Source organism: Astatotilapia calliptera, chromosome 13 (genome assembly GCF_900246225.1).
Source record: "Astatotilapia calliptera chromosome 13, fAstCal1.2, whole genome shotgun sequence".
NCBI classification, from domain to species: Eukaryota; Metazoa; Chordata; class Actinopteri; order Cichliformes; family Cichlidae; genus Astatotilapia; species Astatotilapia calliptera.
The window spans coordinates 17,402,243-17,421,057 of record NC_039314.1 but is presented as its reverse complement, the minus strand read 5'-3'; the positions used below and the strand labels follow the sequence as shown (position 1 = coordinate 17,421,057).

The 18,815-nt window shown below is 40.4% G+C and overlaps 1 protein-coding gene across 2 annotated transcripts in view; it reads right to left on the bottom strand.

The window, feature by feature from the left end:
- Positions 1 to 3,602: 3,602 nt before the first annotated feature.
- LOC113034806 (SH3 and PX domain-containing protein 2A-like) overlaps positions 3,603 to 18,815 on the bottom strand; it is a 61,702-nt gene continuing 46,489 nt past the window's right edge. The window contains exons 8-14 of one of the 2 annotated variants that reach the window (XM_026189864.1): positions 13,534 to 13,647; positions 11,076 to 11,159; positions 8,336 to 8,453; positions 7,918 to 8,246; positions 7,719 to 7,768; positions 6,699 to 6,818; positions 3,603 to 6,542 (exon numbers count right to left, since the gene is read on the bottom strand). In XM_026189864.1, coding sequence (XP_026045649.1) covers positions 4,614 to 6,542; positions 6,699 to 6,818; positions 7,719 to 7,768; positions 7,918 to 8,246; positions 8,336 to 8,453; positions 11,076 to 11,159; positions 13,534 to 13,647 — 2,744 coding nt within the window. In that variant the 3' untranslated portion in view covers positions 3,603 to 4,613. The remainder of the gene's footprint in view (positions 6,543 to 6,698; positions 6,819 to 7,718; positions 7,769 to 7,917; positions 8,247 to 8,335; positions 8,454 to 11,075; positions 11,160 to 13,533; positions 13,648 to 18,815) is intronic. The other variant, XM_026189865.1, reaches the window with a different exon arrangement.

Genomic DNA, 18,815 nt, shown 5'->3' with positions numbered 1-18,815 from the left:
CCTCTTTGTCTGTTATTTCCGATGACTGTATAACATGACCAAAAAAAAAAAAGAAAAGAAAAGAGCACACAGAGCAATTCTTTCGATACAATAAAGAGTGAAAACTGACCATTTCCATTTAACTGCCGGGGTGCTTTCTCTGTTTTATGCACAGCAGGAAAAAAGAAGTCAATCTTGCACAGACGGGGAATGAAAGTGCATTAGCGCCATTACCTTTTCCCAAAATATACATTATACAAATGTTTCATTTGTGGGAGATTTACCTCTTGTACATGAAAATTCAAATTAGGCAATAGCTCGAGAACTAAAAAGGCGCCCAACACAAACATTCTCTGCAGTAGTATACTTGACTAACATCCCACCATATACTATATGAATAACAAAGGCAATGGCTTTTAGTAAACGGCTATAACTCACAGGGAAACTGTTTAGAGTTGTGGTATGTAGACCTGGACAGAGTGAACATCATCTGTTATTTACTACCCTGCAGGCCTGGCTCTAATGCAGCAAGGTTTTAAGCTGCACTCCAATAGGCACAAATACAGCCTGCGACGTTCGGACATGAAACAGGCAGCAGTGTGTTCAGAGGTGAGAGGGAAATACACAACCAGGTACTGTGAAAGTGACATGAATACAGTACATCTCGCTGGTGTCTGTGTACACACAGACTTTCCACTCAGACCTCTCAGTGAACCTGGCTGTGGGCCTTGTGAAGGCTTAAGGGCTTGCCAGACGTGTTTGAGCTGTGTTATGGTATCTCTTCTAGACAGCTGTTTGGTCAAACGCGCAAACTATCAACTTGTATTAATGTATTAAATTTGTATTCCAAGAAGGCAAGGCACTATCGATTTTGAATTTTAACTACACATCAGACAGTCTGAGTTTGTGTTTGTTCCTCTGCTGTAGCCGAGGCACTAAGCAGCTTTTGGTATTCAGTGTGATGTAAAAGTCTTTTCCTCAGTCAGATTGGTGGCATCGAGGGACAGACTCTAAAAAGTGTTATTTAAAAACTGCAATTTTTTTGTTTTAAAGTCCCTGATATCAAATGAGTCCTTTCAGCCTTACAGTAATTATTGAGCTGATGAAGGCACAGGTGAAGGTCACAGTGATGCAGTGCTTTGTCTGCACCAAGATGCTGAGTACTGCTGCCATCCAGTGGCCAGAAACATGTCCAGCATCTTATGCACCGGGCAGAAAACACAGACAGTATGATTTAAAAAGCTTTCAGTGCATTTTGAAAAAAACAAATATTTCATTCAAAAACTCAGTCAATACATGGCAAGTCCATTTTTTATAAATAGTAATGGCAGTAGGTTGACAAGAATCTCATTTTATAGAATCAATTTTGACCATTGGCCATAAATATAGATTCTAGTACCATTCTTTAATCATTACATATATATAGTTAATCAAATATTTTCTTTCCAGGTGCTATAAATCACATTTTCCATATTTCATCATCATAAACTATCAGCTAGTTTTCAGATACTTGTGGTGACACAATGAGGGACACATCGCTTTTAAATTTGAAGTCCCCGATGGTGTAATGCATTCCCTTCTTCTCCCTGTCTTACCCATGTGATTCATCATTTGCATTCACAAGTAAATGGCCTGTGTTTGTATATTTACTAGTCCCTAAGGACCCCAAAGCGCTTTACACATCCAGTCATCCACCCACACATTCGTGATGGCAAGCTACAGTGTAGCCACAGACACCCTGGGGTGCACTGACAGAGGCGAGGTTGCCGGACACTGGCGCCACCGGGCCCTCTGACCACCACCAGTAGGCAACAGTGAAGTGTCTTGCCCAAGGACACAACAATCGAGACTGTCCAAGCCGGGGCTCGAACCGGCAACCTTCCGATTACAAGGCGACCTCCCAACTCTTGAGCCACGATTGCATGCATGTAAATAAACATGCATGCAATTGTGCACATTTAACTTGTTATAAAGATGATGAATGGACATCCACAATTAGTTCCAAGCCAATGACTGCACGAGTCTCAACAGTGGGATGGACATATTCCACATTAAATTCCTGTGGGCGGTAAATCTTATTACAATTCCGGAATCAAATCCGATATATATGAAATATGCAGAGTCTGACACTGGAAAACCACTCCAGTGTTTTGATTTGGTGTTTCTCTGATTGCAGCTGAAGGCGATCATATTATACGTCTCCAGACTGGTAACTTTAACGTTTGCTTTGCGAGTTGATGCTAAATTAAGTCGCTCAGCAACCGCAGAATGAAAGCCAATGTCAAACGTGCAGGTTCTCCTAAAGCAGTGCTGCTGTCAATTAGAAATGAATGGAATCCTAAGCAGCCCAGGATGATCTAATTTATTTGAATGAAATCATCTGGCTGGTAAAACACTTGAGCTGTATTAGAGCTATAGATATATGCAGATGTGGAATGAAACTAGATATAAACACATCCAATACTGAGATCTTTTACAAAGTTAAAGGTGGAAAGAGAACTGAGGGGTATCCTATTGCCAGTGATTATGGCTGGTAATGAATTTCATCATACTTTCTGTCAACTGTTAACAGGATTATACAAAAAAAACTACCCACCAGAATTTCATGAAACTTGGTGGAGAGCTGTATTAAGAGAAAAAAACTTTTGTGAGTGGGTGCCGAATCAAAATGCTTTTGTGAAACAAGGTATTGGCCTTGGGAGAGGATGTCCTCTTAGTGTGCCCTTCTAGCTCTCAATCTGCTCAGATGATAATGATCACATTCACTCACAATAAAGAAGTGCCCCTAAACACACCTGCAACGCAGACAGGAATAATCTCATTTTGGTTTATCACTTTTACAACAATATCAGTTTTTTAAATGTGTGAAAGATGACTCGTTATTTTTTCTTCCTTGATAGGTCCTAAAAAAATGAGACAGAAAATATTAAAAATGAAGCATTTTAGCAGCATTTAAGGAGTATCAGAATTCTATATGTACATCCCATTTTACATAATTAATGCTGTTCAATAATGCAGTTTTGTGAAAAAGACCGTTTTCAAAGAACTTTAGAACAGTTTTTAGCAGCAATAACTTGAAAGGATCCTTTTTATGTATGAGTTTAGCAATCTTTCAAAGTGCTGATGAACAAATTTGGCCCACCCTTCTTTAGTTCTTTGAAAAATTTATATATGTCCCAGCATATAATTTTATTTAAATTCTGGTCTGGACTTTGAAAGGTCCACTGCAACATCTTGATTCTTTTCTTTTCTTTCCATTCTACAACAGAATGGCTGAAAAAAGTAAACTGTCCTGTTTATGACTCAATTTTGGCCAAGCTTGGCATCACATTTGACTCTGGAATACTTTGGTATTCAGAGGAGTTCACAATAGACTCAGGGATCAGGTGCCTGGGTCCTATGGCAGCAAAATAAACCAACTCATTTCCCCTCCACCACCATAATTGGCAATTGGTATGAGGTGTTTGTGTTGATATGTTTAGTTTCATCCGTCCAAAGAAAATAGTTCCATGCTGCCATGTTCTTTTTATATGTATGTTGGGAACCATGGAAGTAGGAAAACAGCAAGTACAGGTAAAATTTTAAAATTAAATTAAATTTAAAAAAACAGATGAAAGAACAAATGAATGTTCAAAAGTGCATTTATTAAAGTAATTCTTTTGGCACTTTAGTTATCATCACTGATCAAACAGTTAACATCAAACAAAAGTGAGAAGGTGAGCGTCCCCCCAAAAAAGGAATACTGTCAAATTTACTGCCCAGCAGAAATTCAAAATGTTATTATAATTAATAGAGCAGTTCATTTTAGAAAAGTTTAAATGACTTTTGCCTTTGTAATAATAAAACATGTATTAACATAATTATTAAGTAATGAATTTACAACATTTTCACTGAGCTTTTGCCTCTGAAATTAAAAAAAAAAGTTAAGGGAGCTCTGCTGTAACTGTTTTGAACTTTAAGGGAGAGAAAATGCTTGCAAATTATTTCATGAGGACAAAATTACATAATTAAATGGATAAAATATTTCACATGAAGGTGACATACAGTATAAAGAGATATAAAAAAAACATGCAGCACCAAAATTTTACTAACACAAAGCAGCTTTGGCAACAACAGAGATTTTCTTTAGGAAATACTGTAAAAAATAACAATTAAAAAAAGGTTTAATTTCAACAGCTCAAGGCATCGTCAGTATAATGAATCATTTCAAACATGCAGTAAGCTTTAAGTTCTTAAAATGTGTTTAATAAAATTATGTTAAAAACTAACAGAAAGGGGTTCGAGGAGCAGACACAAAATGACGTCTTATTTCAAGTTAAAGGTAACCACTGGAGAATATCGTTAACTCACTCTTCCACTCTCTGGTGTTGTCTTTGGTTGTAGTTAAGTCCCGATATATTGTTCCTGATGCAAAGTCTTAGGCACTCTATCATGTAGATTCATATTACCAGATGCATTGTTTCATTACAAAGTTAAAATTTGATGGGGGTGCTCGCTTTGGCAAAGGTACCGGAATTCAATCCGGATTTAATGTCCAGGAGTTAGCTTTTTTTCTTTTTTTTTTTTACAAAATAAGTCTGTTAGAGTAGTCTTTACACGCATGTCCAGAGTTCTGCCAGCTCCATACACGAGTGCTAGTGCTTTTTCTCGAGGTAATTTGAGGGCACCCATCCTTTCCTTGGTCTGCCATTGTCCAGAACTTTGCAGTACCACCACCCATTGGGGTTTTTTTCAAGAACCTCCAGACTCGTCCCCTCAGGAAATCCCATCGTCTCCTCATCACCGGGGTAGTCTGCTATGGAGATATAAACCTCTCTGAGGTTGTTATGGATGATGTGGGGCTTGGGTTTCACTGTAGATACAGGAAGGGCATTCTTCTGAGAGCTGACACCAAGGGATTCAGAGCTGCCAGTACCAGATCTGTTCCTGCTTGGCAGTGCTATGTTATTTGGTGCCAAACTGCGTGGCACAGTGCCAAAGGAGGCATTGCGCCGCACTGTGGGGCTGGCGCGTGGGTGATCTGTTGAGTTGAGAGACTCATTTCTCCTGAGAGAGCCAACAGGGCTGGGACCGTCTCTGATGGGGGCTGAGATGAAGACAGATTGCGGTCTGACAACCTGCTGCTGCTTGATGCTGTTCTGCTTGAACGCGCCAAACAAACCCGTAGGTTTGGAGAGACCACCTGGAGGCTTGGAGGGGATGGGTGGAGTGACCTTCTTTAGGTTTTGGTTAATATTATTCAATGCGCGCACCCTTTGTTCATTCTTCTCCAGACTGTTGGACTTGCTAAGGCTTCCAGGTTTAGTCGGAGTGCCATCGGATTCGGATCCTGCCGTGTCATCCTGTGGCCTGACAGGTTCCAGGTAATAAGTTGGAGCCCAACCCTCTGCATCTCCCCAGCGAATATACCACCAGCCACTTTCCTGCTTCTCCAGCACCTCCACCTCCACTCCACCAGGAAAGCTAAGCTCAGACTCTTGGACTTTCTCGTACGGGTCTGTGGTGCGGTACAGGCTACAACCTTCCAGGTCAGAGTCTCCTCGGCTGCCTTTAGAATAGATGGAGGAGAGATCTGATGTGCTCTGAGATGAGAAGGAGTCCTCAGAGGAGATAACTGAAGCAGTCTCCAAGTCCTCACCTTTAGCTTTGGTACCATTCTTCAGCTGTCCCGTTGGCCGTAATTGCCTTCTTAATGTGCTGATGTCCATCTTCTCTGCACTGGAACTCTTTGCTAGCTGTGGTTTGGGCCTCACCACTGGCCTTAGCTTAGAGGAAGATTTGGTGGATGAGGATGGCTTGCTTTCCTCCTGGTCTTTCTTAGGTCTAGACAGATCTGGGGTGGACTCAGTGGAGGCAGATTTTGGACTGGATGCCTCATCAGTTTTGGTTGAAAATGAGCTCCCATTCAAGTCAATCTTGAGCTTATTACCTGCAGGTTTCCGTCCACCAGATGTTGGGTGTGCAGTCTTGTCATTTTGTGACAAGACATTTGTCTTGGAGGAATTGGAGTCCCTGCTGCACTGCCTCTCTGGGGTCTCCCTGAATGGTCGAAAGCCATCATTCTCATAGATACATTCTTCCTCACCTTCGGCCTCTCCCTCTGCCTCGTGGCCATCTTCAAATGACTCACCCATCTTGAAGGAGGCACTGTGGAGTGATGAGGCTGGTGAAGGCTTTGAAGACATGTGAGAGCCCTTCTCTGAGGAAGTGTCCTCATTCTTTCCATCAACCAAGGAACTTTCTCCTCTCAGAAACTCAAACTCAGACTCCAGGTCCAGATCGCCAATGGCAGGGACATCATATTCTGGCTCTTCATAGACAGGCTTACCAGGAGACACAGGAGATTCTGGGGCCTCAGACCCAGGGCTGCTGGGGGGTGCAGTCTCCACCGAGTCCTGTTTCTTGACAGGTGGAGCTGGAGGTGGAATTTTTGGGCGGCACAAAGTGCTTGTTCTACGATTCAGGTTGGGTTTTTTACGTTTGTCAATGTAGGAGCAGGGAGCCCACCCCTCCTTTTCTCCTATCTGGACATACCACCAGCCACCAGAGTTTTTCTCAATGACCTAAAACACATTTCCAAAGAAAAAAAAAGTATATTTTTGTCTTTATTTGAAGCCATTTTACACATTTTAATTTCAGAGGTGTTATTGAGCTATTGAGCAAGAGATATGTGACTGATGTTTGTGGTAATCTTGTGCCTTAAAATAAAGAGCGCTTACCTCAGCTTTTTGTCCTCCGTTGAAACTGATGCCATCAGATATACAGGACTGGAAATCTGCAATGGTGTAATACTCTGCTTCAACTGTAGGGGGCTCTGGAGGAGAGGGCAACTGAAATCCCTACATGAATACAAAATGGGTTCTATTAGATTTATTGTCAGTGATTAAAAAATTTCATTTCTAGTTTATATTCAAACCCCTACATATAAGACGCTAATAGTAGTTTTTTTCTCCACTTAATTTAAATGTATAATAATAATAAATAATACAGTGTTTCCAGCAGTACACATTATCCTCGACAGCAGCAGTCCCCAACCCCCGGGCCACGGACTGGTACCGGTCCGTGAGTCGTTTGGTAACAGAGTTGAGGCTCGGGTGTCAAATTTATGGTTTTCAGGGCTTTATATCGGTATTTTTTATTGTTTTTATCGTTAACACGGTTTTCCTGGGTCTTTTCCCATGTGTTATGAATAAATCTCCTTTTTTTGGTACCGGGACTGTTTTATTTTGTTGTATGGCTGGTCCGTGGCGCATAAAAGGTCGGGGTCCGCTGCTCTACAGAGTGCTTACATATTGAATCAGTGTCACTTTCATAAGGGTTGGAGTTTTTTGTTTGTTTGTTTGTTTGTTTTTATCAGAATGGGTACTTTTATCTTTAAAAATTAAAATATGCTGGTAGATGAACAGGACATTAAATTAAACAATGTGAATACTTCTTCAATTACACATTGTTGTATGTTGGTAAATGTCTGTATGAAGGAAAAGTCACGAGTAACAAAGTCCCATGCACACTCATTACCTAGAGATGAATGCAGTAACATTTTCCCTGTGATGTGTCTTTTTAAGTAAAGATTTACCAGTTTGTTCTTCAACAATGATCAAAATCATTCATAATTGCTTACAAGTTGTATACATTTATTATTAACACCATTTTTTCACGCTTTCTGACCTTTATCAACCAAAAATAATAATTACATGTATAGAGGGATAGATGGATGACTGAAATATCATCACTCTTACCAGGGTTGCATCTCTCCGAGGAGGAGGTTTTTGCCTGAGAATGGGAGAACCTGTGAGAAAATAACAGAAAAATCACACATGGTTTGGTTACATTTAATGAATTTGCTTTACGTCAATATATCATAGATTCAAAAGATATCTGCCCACATTTGAAAATATTCAAGTCACTATGACAAAAAATGTCAGGGGCATGACTAACCAATTTCTACCCGATGTGGGGCAATTCTGGCTATAGCGGGTGAAGCAGGCTCTGCTTTGCTGTTTCCATCCTGTGGGGCATTAACAGGGCTGGCGTCAGCGCAGGGGATTGGCAAGCTTATCTCCCTCCTGGCGACCTGTGGACTCTCTGGGACACCTTCAGTCTGCACATCCTTCTCACTTAAAGCTTTCTTGTTAAGGAGGTTGCTGATCTCCATGATGTTTCCTATGATCTCCACTGGGCCTGTCACAGTCTTCTTACGGGGAGAGAAGTCATCCTTCATCTTTTTGAGGTAAGACGCTGGAGCCCAGCCCTCCTTATCTTGGTACCTGTGAAGTAAGTTGGAGGAGAAAATGATAAAATTGTGTAGAATGAAAAAAAAAAATGTCAGAAGCAAGTAAGGAGAGCTGTACTGTACCTGATAAACCACCAGCCTTCCAGATTCTTCTGAATCACCTCCACAGTGACACCTTTCTCAAAAGCAATTTCATCTTTCCCTTGGCTCGAGTAGGGCTGCACTGTTATGTACTTCTCTTCTGCAAAAGAGAATGAGTTCAGATTTTGACAGCAACGAGATCTCCGAAAACAAAATATTTAATGGAAACAAAAAACAAGACAGAAAACTGTATAATCTATAAATCTTTTTATAGACTTGTATTTTTATGACTACACTTCAGTAATGAGATGACACATTAAATTATGAAGCAATATATAATGATAGATTACCCTGAGATACACCAGACCTGTGAGATGAAACAGACTGGATGTGCTTTCAGGCAGATGTGTGAGTATGGCTCAAATGGCACGTGAGATTTGTCTATAAATTTTTCTTTATCAACCTAAGAAATAACTAAAGGACATAATTAATTCATGTCGTTAACGTACACAGATGTGCTGCAGTGTTAGCAACTGTTTAGCAATGTCTCACACAGCAATAAAACCCATTGTAACTTGGAATGTTTGCATCATTATCACTGGTAATGGATTATGAGTTTCAGTCTGATTCCCAGCACAAAAAAGGAGCAGTGGGGCACCCTGGTGGTGCAGGATAGGTTCGCATTGCTTAAAATAGCACTAAATATACACAGTGATTATGCACACGTGATAGCAGTGCTTTCATGTAAGTGAAGGAATATATCTCTGTAAGAAGAATAATGCCCAAGTTCAGATAAAACAAATCCTAATAGCAATGCAGAGAAACAGTTTGTGGAAAGAGAAAATGAGGCACACAGAAAGGCCAACTTAAAAAAAACGAAACAAAAAAACAACTGACCTGCTTGATTTAACCCCTCAGATTGCATGAAGCTCCTATTAGCTCCAGCTAAATCTAAGAATATAGTTTTTATTTATTTATTGCAAAGCCCTTGAAGAAATATTCTGCTTGCAGCCAGTGTTGGCAAAATAATATTCTAAAATGCTTTATTGGCATGTGAACGTATATTTTAGTCTTGGTTCTGTATGAAAATAAGTGAAAGCAGATACACTAAGCGGGGCCATCTCAGCACAGAAGCCTCCTCTTTCAAACCTTCTGTTTTAGAGGGACAGCCAATCAGAAGAAAGTTTTTGCCCAAAGTGAGACAAAATGTTTCAGGCAGTGAAAAAGTGCAGTATAAATCACATAAGCATAATTATGAACTGTGAATCATGCAGCTCCACTCAAATAGAGCCAAGAATAAAAACCTTGTGGTCATTTTCAGCTCCACTGACAGAACGTAATTAGTTCTATAACATGACAATGGGAAACTACAGCACATGGGTCAAACTAGTGTCTTAAGGACTAGTGTCCTTGTCCTTTCGACAGGGAGTATCTCCTAACTCAGCACATAACAGAAAGCAGAGGCACCACGCTGATTTATGCATTCCCATGAGGCCGAGGGCCAGAGCCAAGTCATCATTTCCTGTCATTATGGCAATTCCTGTCTAAACACAGGGAACACAAGGAGAAGAGGTGTGCTCATAAAAAAAGAGAGGAGCACATAAAAAAAGTGCTGTTCTGTATGCCGTCTTCTCAGCTGGTTCACAGGAATCAACACTGTGGTAACAAATTATTCTGTTTTCCTTTTCTCCACCCATTTCCAAGGTTGTGTAGGCAGCTTAAATGGCTGTGGGATAGTAAGTCCTTTCAAACTCGTTGGGTACAGGATATTTTCTGAATGCTTTATTTTCCTTTTCCCTGGTTCTTCCGGCCACTTTGTGTAGGGGCTGCTAAATCGTTTGCCTCTTACCAACTTCTTTCAAACAGTCTTCAACAATATCCAATGAAGGGAAATTCTGAATCAGATGTTATAGTAACCACAACATGCATCGGTGTTATAAAGTGTTCATGTGGAGTCAGCAAAAAAACAAAACAAAACGCAAAGCTGAATTTCAGTCATGGGGTGGAAACTACTCTCTCTCCACTCTAGAGAGCAGCATGCACTGCCAAGTGCAAAGTTTGGGCTGAACTCAATAGCCTATCCGTGCTCCTCTGTCAGCCATCCAAATGCATCTCTTGTGAAGAAAACCCCTGGCTGCGGTAAGAATGTGCAAGTTTGCTCGCAAACTAAGTGGAAGATTAATAAGACTCTTTGTTTATCAGTCAATACTGGTTGCTATCTGCAGCAAACCAGGAGAGAAATGTCTGTTTGTACCACACTTTGACAGAACACACACTTATTACAGATCTACATACACGCTTCATTTGCTCATAAAACGTAAAATATGGCTCTAAACTGCAGCATAAGGCATTCCTAAGTCTATTACGCAACTACTTTCAGATGAGTGGGTAGTTTTTTGTTTTTTTTTCCTCTGTGATTTGGAGACGATTGGCTTTGGCATGCGGAGTATAATTTTAATAAAAACGCTTACGCGGAGCAATTTTGTAGCATAATTTGAGCTTAGCATCAATAATTAGTGTATATAAAGTTGCTGATTTCACCTTTGCTTTCCAGGCCCGTTTCATATTAACGTCAGTTAGTGGTTAGTTGTGGATTGTGGCTCGTGATAACTGCATTTGCTGGAGGACAATGCAGAATGCAAGCCTGAACAAATATGTGCATGTGATAAAAGTTGAGTCATGTGATAAGAGACAATAAATGAGATGGGGTGAGGACAACAGTAACAAAAAGAGAAGGGAGGGAAGGAAGGAGGGAGGCGATGCAGCATGTTTCTCAGTTCACCTCGGCTCTGCTGCCTGCTGATGACACCCCCCAACGTCCATCTCCGGTCCAGCCTCTTCAGATGAGCCTTGTGTCGCTTAGTAACTGACACACACACACACACGGCGACCAGATGACAAGGAAGGATCAAACAAACACGGAGACATGAAGAGCAAGCACAAATGTTACACAAACACACAACACACAAATGACATGGATCCATTATTAGCTACATGGAGGACACTAAAACACGACCACAACGCAAAACATGGTGGACAGTTAGCATGAGTGGATGGAGGTTACAAAAGAAATGTTAAAAACCAAGACATCTCCTCTGTGGCTTGTAATTAGCATGTTGTTATCACAGAGCCCCCCCCCCCATTAGGTTTGAGCATGTGGGACGCATATTGCCTTAAAGGAGCTGGTTAGAGATGTGTACCTAGAAGGGTCCATATTTCCTTGTATTTTAAATATAAGATGGCTAAAATGGAAATGATTCCAACAGTTCAGACATTAAACAAGATCCTTTTTATATAGAAATTTTAAAGAGACAGTAATAACATTTGGTTATAAAAGATTTCAAGTCTGAATCATACACACAAAGCAGCTAAACTTTACACAAAGACTCAGCATCTAACCAGTTAATACATTTTATTTTACTTCTTTAATGTTCACAAAAACCAAAGTACATCAGTTTGCCATTTTACTGGTGGCTATATGCCAGTCTATTTTCCCCACCAGTTTCCTCAGAGGAAAGAAATAATTCGGCACAAAACGTCTTCATAAAGTCACACATTATTGTTCCACACCTTACTGTTTGCACATGCTAAACAAAGCAAAAATAATGTGTTTAGTGATACTGGTAGGCAGATATATTGGACTAAGGTAAATAGCTGCACTCCCAGAAATACATGACTATCATTTGTGTCAGTGCTGGCAGTATCATTATTTTCCTCTTATTTTCTACTACCAAAACAAGGAGGATGAGGGTTTGTTTACGCTTCCATCAGTGGGTAAACTCAAATCAGAAGATGTCTGAGCTTTCAACAACTATCATTATCAGAATCAGAAAACCAATTTTTGAAAAATATGTTGTTGTTTTCTTGGGGAGGGGTCAAAGTGACTATGTGGTTGTGCACAATCGGCTGAAGACCGCAGAACTGATAAAGAGTTGTTTTAAGAGGTTCATGCCATTTCTAAGACTCATGAGACACATAAACATTAATTACACTGACAGACTGTCCTTCCTAAACCCCCTACTGGTTAACTCAGTAAAGAGATAACTCCAAAAAAGGAGATAGGAGTGCATGGTTTGCATATAGCTATGCGCCTGTGTGTTATCCATTTGTTGTATTCTGAGAGGAGAAAAGGGCATTTTAACTTATTTAACATAATGCAAAACATTAATACTGACTAGCCTTGTGTGTTCACTCTCTTCTTCCACCACTGAGTCATAAGATATACAACACCGCAGGGATTCTGAGTCCCATTGTTACACCAGTTGTGCAGCAAAAAGATGTTTGGCCAGAGTGCTGGAAAATCTTGATGTTTGTTTGGAAGTGTAATATGCAACTTAATTATTTCCGTACCTCCAGTTTTTTGGGTTTTCTCTAACACAATGTTGCATATATCTTAACAAATATCCTGCAGTTGCTGCAATACCTGCCAAAATGATCAAAGTTTGCGCATCTGACACTAATTGAGCTCTTCTGGTCTATGATTAAAGTGCTCTCTCCACTAACGTTGAAAATGCTTGGGGAGTGAGACAGCATTAGTCGCTCGTAGATGGCTTGATAACTGTATCTGAAAGGGCCATCAAGGCAGTTGGATGCTGTCTGCAGCTTCACACGTCAGTTTCACATTTCTGGCAAACCAAACTCTTCATAGGTGTGTATGTTACGACTGTTTTGGATCCTTCTCTGGCTCCAGTAAGCTCACGAAACTTAACATCCATCATCTTCAATGGTAAGCGGACATGAAATAGCGTGAGTCATGTCAGAGCTTTCTTTCTTTAACGATAACCATGATTTAAAGAGCATGACTCCAGAAATATTCATTTTTATTCAATGAAAACACACGCCTCTTTCATGAGCTACACTACACGGCGGGCGTATCACTTAATACTGCACTGTATCTTTCTTGTACAGTGCAGCACTGCACAGCACATCCTTTGAAACATTGAGGTCTGGTCTCTCTTGGCCCTCCTCCTTAATGTTTACCCAGGTCTGAATCTACACTCTGTTCTGATGTGCTTATGATGGCAAGCAGACAGAGTAACATGCTCACCCGGCCCAGCCTCAGTTGTTAGCGTAGACCAGCAGCGGTGAGGTTTTTTATTTTTATTTTGTCACGGATCAAAGACTGAGGATTGAGGGCAAAAGTGGTTTCTGTGTGTGGGTACAGTGGAGTGGGTGAGGTTGTGTTTACATGTGCAAACGTGTGTGGGTGGGCAAAGACTGAAGCGTTTGCAGTTACTTACCTTCCCCAACTTTAGAGGCACCCAGCTCCAAGTCATCCCGTGTGCCACTGTGAGAGTTGAGATAGGTAGCAGGGACCCAGCCCTGCTCCTCTGCAGTGCTGACAAACCACCAACCTATGGAAACATACAGAGGTTGTAAATTGCATTTCAAACAATGAATTGGATAGCAAGAAATCAGCGTAGCCTAAAGTTAACTTTAAGGAATTCAACAGTTTTCAGAGGTCTGCAATTGCTCTTGAACTTTCCTCATGAAGTTGAGCCTTTGATAAGACTTGCACCAGAAAAAGTAGACAGAATAAGCCTCCAGAAAGAGAGATGAAAGAAGAAGACAGATGCCATTTGTACATTCCCGTTAATCACTTCCTCTTTGTTTTACTCATTAAACCTCAGCTGGATAAAATATCTCCAATCACAGCTACAAATGAACACGAATATGATGCATTTTATTGTGTTGCCAACAGAAATCTATCACTAAGGGCAGGACCAAGAACATCAGAGGACACACTGCTTGGCTGTGGCTCAACCCATGACGAGGTCTTGTTTGACCTACGTTCCATCGGGATCAGTCATGAAATCAGTGGGCAGGAAACTGCTGAAGTGATCCTACAAGCCAAGATATCCATTTGCAGGGTTGCAGCTGATTTGACTTCATTCTCCTGGGTATGACAGCATTGCTATTACATCTTTATGACAGATGCCTCAGTTGGAGAGAAGAAAGTAAAAAATAATGCTCATTTTAAAAATGGATCCTAAAACTAGCAGTGGCATGCTATAAACTCCAGGTTTGCATCATATCTCCTAGCCAAAGCTGTGTTTTGAAAGTCAGTGATTACAGTCAGGGTGGCGCAATGGGAGGTTGTTAATGATCAGCACTTCCAACTCACCTCACCGAACCTGATGATAATCTTGGTCATTTCCTTGGTCATTTTTATTTAATAGTTATTCCTGTGACAATGTGGGCTTTCTTTGGCTACTTTCAACAATGTTCCACAGTTCAAAGACATGCATGCTAGATTAGCTGTAGGTGCGAATGTGTGTGGTTGTGTTAGTCCTGTGATTGGCTGGTAAGGGTTTACCCTGCCACTCATCTAATGTAAGTTGGGAAAGGGTCTATCCCCTAGACAGATAAGCAGTTCAGAAAACAGATGCATTACAGTCCGAGATGCTGTAATCATAGGATTTCTATCCATGCAAGGTGTGTAGGATACATACATATATACTAGGGGTGCAACAATACTCGTATCGATATTGAACCGTTCGATACAGTGCTTTCGGTTCGGTACGCATATGTATTGAACAATACAATTTTTTTTTTTTTTTTTATCAACTTTTCTTCTGATGATGCTGAGCTCAGTGGATCTGCATTCGACTACTCCGTCTAGGCTGTACTGTCGAGCGCAGATCCACTGAGCGCAGCGCAAGCTAGCAAGACAGAAGCTAAGCTCATTGCAACTTGGCAACTGCTTCAACGCTACCCAAAATTGAACCTCCCCCACCCTCATTCAGATCTGGCGTTTGGAACTATCTTGGTTTTCATGTGAAGTATGACCCTGAAGGTAAGCGCGTCATGGAAAAAAGTATAACAGTATGTCGGATGTGCCATGCAATGCTCAATTGGTGGGAACTAGTGCGTTAGCGCAGTTAGCTTGTTAACGTGTTGACGCCGTCCAGCCCCACGCACGGGGCGATCCATGGTAACTCGTTAACAGAGATTTGCCGTGTTATGATGTTAAAGTCATTTTTACGAGATTAACGCTGACAGCACTAGTGGGAACACAATGAATATGACTGCACATTTACCCCGACATCATCCTAGTGCAAAGACAAGTGGAAGCAGACAAAAACAACAAGCACGCATGCTACAAACTTTACCCGAGTCATTTAGACAGCCGTTAGCACATGATTCTCCTCATGGGGATCTGCTATGTTTCACATGCTGCTGAGAATATAGCCCAGAAGAAGCGTATAGTATAGCTTTTATTTTGGAAAGAACCATTTCTCTGTAATAAACTCTCTGATCGAGAAAGATTTATTTATTTATTTTTTATTATTTTGTTGTTTCAGCAACATTAAATTTAAAAACTGTACTTTTGAGTTAAAATATATATTTATAATTTTAATAAATGACAAATTAAAAAGGTATGAACATTTTTTTGTATCGAAAAAATATCGAACCGTGACACCAAAGTATCGAACCGAACCGAACCGTGAATTTTGTATCCCTGTGTCATCCAAAGAGAAAACCTTGCATATCCAAAGCCAAAAGAGTTCAAAGTTGGTCCGGCTTGATTTTCTTTTCTTTCTTCTTTTTTCTCTGTGCCTGTTTCGACCTGAAATTTCTCCCTTTTAAACTGAGGTTTTTTTGCCTGCAATTGTCGCAGAGATTGCTGGACTGTTGGGTTTATCTCAAGAATGTTGCAGGATTCTTAGATGGCTGTTGTTGGGAAATGGTGTCATGTAAAATTACATTCAGACAGAGCTGACCATACTGGTCTCCAATTGCTTGAGCAAATCCAGTCCCAATCTTTGGGGACTGCGTATTTGATGTCACTTCAAGTATTTGAATCCATCATTGTCCTTTTTGATGCAGGGCTCTTTTAAGGTGCTGCACCAGTGTTTCTTAGGTGGGTTATTTGTTCCACCTATTATTCTGCCTTTGTAAATTATTCCACACCAGATTGACTGAAGTTAAGTTTGGTGTTGCTGCAATCACAGAAGAGACCTGTGAAGCACTCAAGAACTCCTCAAGAATGCAAAACACATTTTATTATGCTAGAAACTAAAATGAATGCCATGGCAAGTAATTGTGTTTTTTAAGGCTCAATTTCTGTTACACTGTACAGCTATATCAAGTTTTATGCTTTTAAGAAAAAAGTAAACGTCATTTTTATTTATCATCTCCCCTCATACACTAAAGAGATCATTTGAAGTCTTTGCTAAACCAAACGTTTCCTCTCTGCATATTAAAACATTAAAAATACATATGTATATTTATATATTAGGACTGTGTCTCGCTTCTCAATGAGAGACTTGATTGACAAGGATGGAAAAAAAAACTGTCACACACACTTTGTTGTGGTAACAGGAACCCAATATGGCTGACAGCTGTCTGGACAACCCATAAAGACAATGGCAGTGTTCCATTTCACAGCTGGTTCAAACCTCTCCTATACATTTTTTTTTATACAGATGGAGCCATGCTTTCATGTTGTTTACATCAAATTCTGACCGTACAATCCAACTGGACTCATCACTCATGGCCCAGGCAATGTTGTTTCAGTCTTCTATTATTCAATTTTGGTGAGTCCATAGTGAGGCTGAAGTGAGTGGCAGCGGTGTGGTCATCTGCTGCTGTTGTAGTCGATCTGCTTCAAGATTCAACATGCTGAGCATCAGAGAAGCTCTTCTGCATAGCTTGGTTCTACCAAGTGATTATTTGAGTCACTGTTGTCTTCCTATCAGCTCAAAGCAATTTGGCCATTCTCCTCTGACTTCTGATTTTAGGTAAGATGTTTTTGACCAGATAACTGCTGCTCACTGGATATATTCTCTTTAAATCCTATAAATAGTTGTGTGGGAAGATCCCAGTAGATCTGTAGTTTATGAAATACTCAGAACAGCCCATCTGGCACATTCAAAACCACTTATATCACCTTTCTTCTCCATTCTGATGCACAGTTTGAACTTAATCTTAATCATGTCTACATACCAAAGTGCACTAAGCTGCTGCCATTTGACTGAATAGGTGAACAGGTGTACATAATGAAGTAGCAGTGAGTCACGCTGATACTAATACTTTTGTTTGTTTTGTTGTTTGTTCTTAATTCTATGTCATGAAAACTTAAAGAAAGTGTTTCACTCTTCATCCAATGCCATTTAAACATTGATATGACACATAAATAAATAAATATGGGCCTCTGACATTGATCACCTATGTTGGTGCATCCCTAGTTGTTATGATTACATAATCAATATCTGCTTGATGCTGGCAACTGCAAACTCTGATGACTTACATAAAGTGAATCGGATTGACTCCCTAGCCATATGACTTCGTCCACTAAATTAAACTGGAATTTAGAAAAACAACAGATGTCCTGCTGACAGACTAATACTTCCACTGGCTTTCTCTGCGGAAGCAATAACCGAGAAAATCTTTCCAAGCCTCTTGGTCACTTACACGTGCAATCTCTGTGATTCATATCAAGGGTGATTTATTTAATTGCTTAACTTGCCTAGCTATACAACAAAAACATGATGGGCTATGGGCCTGTTCTGCATAAAGTAAGGGTGGGTCTAGATAGGCGGATATTGGTTGGCTCTGAACACTGAGCTGGCCTGTGCTCAGGGATGTAACAATCCATGTAATGTGCTCACCAAAGCTTTGGCTTGAGCAAAAACCCCATGTCAATAAATCAGGCTGAGAAAGCAAACCACAAAAAAGCACAAAGTGGCATCTACAACATTGAGATGGACTTAATATGTTGATCCTATTTTGTGGAGTTGAAAGCTTGTTAGAAGATCACAAATTTCTACCGTATTTTAAACATAACTGCGGATTTCACTGTAATTAGTGTCAAAATAATGACAGGAAAATGTTGCAATACTTCATTAAGTCACTGAAAGCATTTAAATAAGTCTGATGTGCCGAGTTTAATGAACAGGGAAGGGCAAGATCAATTACATGAATTGCACATTAAACTAAATCAACCATTATACAGAAAGGTCAGCTTGGCAGGAGAAAAATCTCTATAATCTACTCAAAGGACGAAAAAAATCTTTACATTTGCAAACTGCCATGTTCACACTTACTTTGCAGCTGGGGAGAAATATCAGGTTCACTTTAGGGAAGTGACAACTGACAGCAACAAAAGCACCCACAAGGATAAAGTGTGTGAATGTACTTTAAATGTGACCGTTGGGCTGCAAGTCTGAATCTAAATATGGTGCAAAGACACGGCGTCAGTTTAAACGACCTGAGTGAATACACATTGTTACTGATGGCTTGGGTGGCTTTGTCTGTATTTTTCAACCATCCCTTTACATGGCAGGTGCTTAGGCTGAGTTCACTGAACCTCAAAGGCAGCAATAAAAGTAACCTTAAAATGAAAACACACATTACGTAAGTGCTGATTTCCTGGCCTTGGCAGGTTTATATCAGAGAGCTTGCAATTATACGAAATGTGGGGAAAGAAAAAACTGCTCCACATCTTTCATCGCATGCACTCATTCACTGCTCCGTAGCATTTGTGTATAGGCAACACAAAATTACACAAATACAGCTG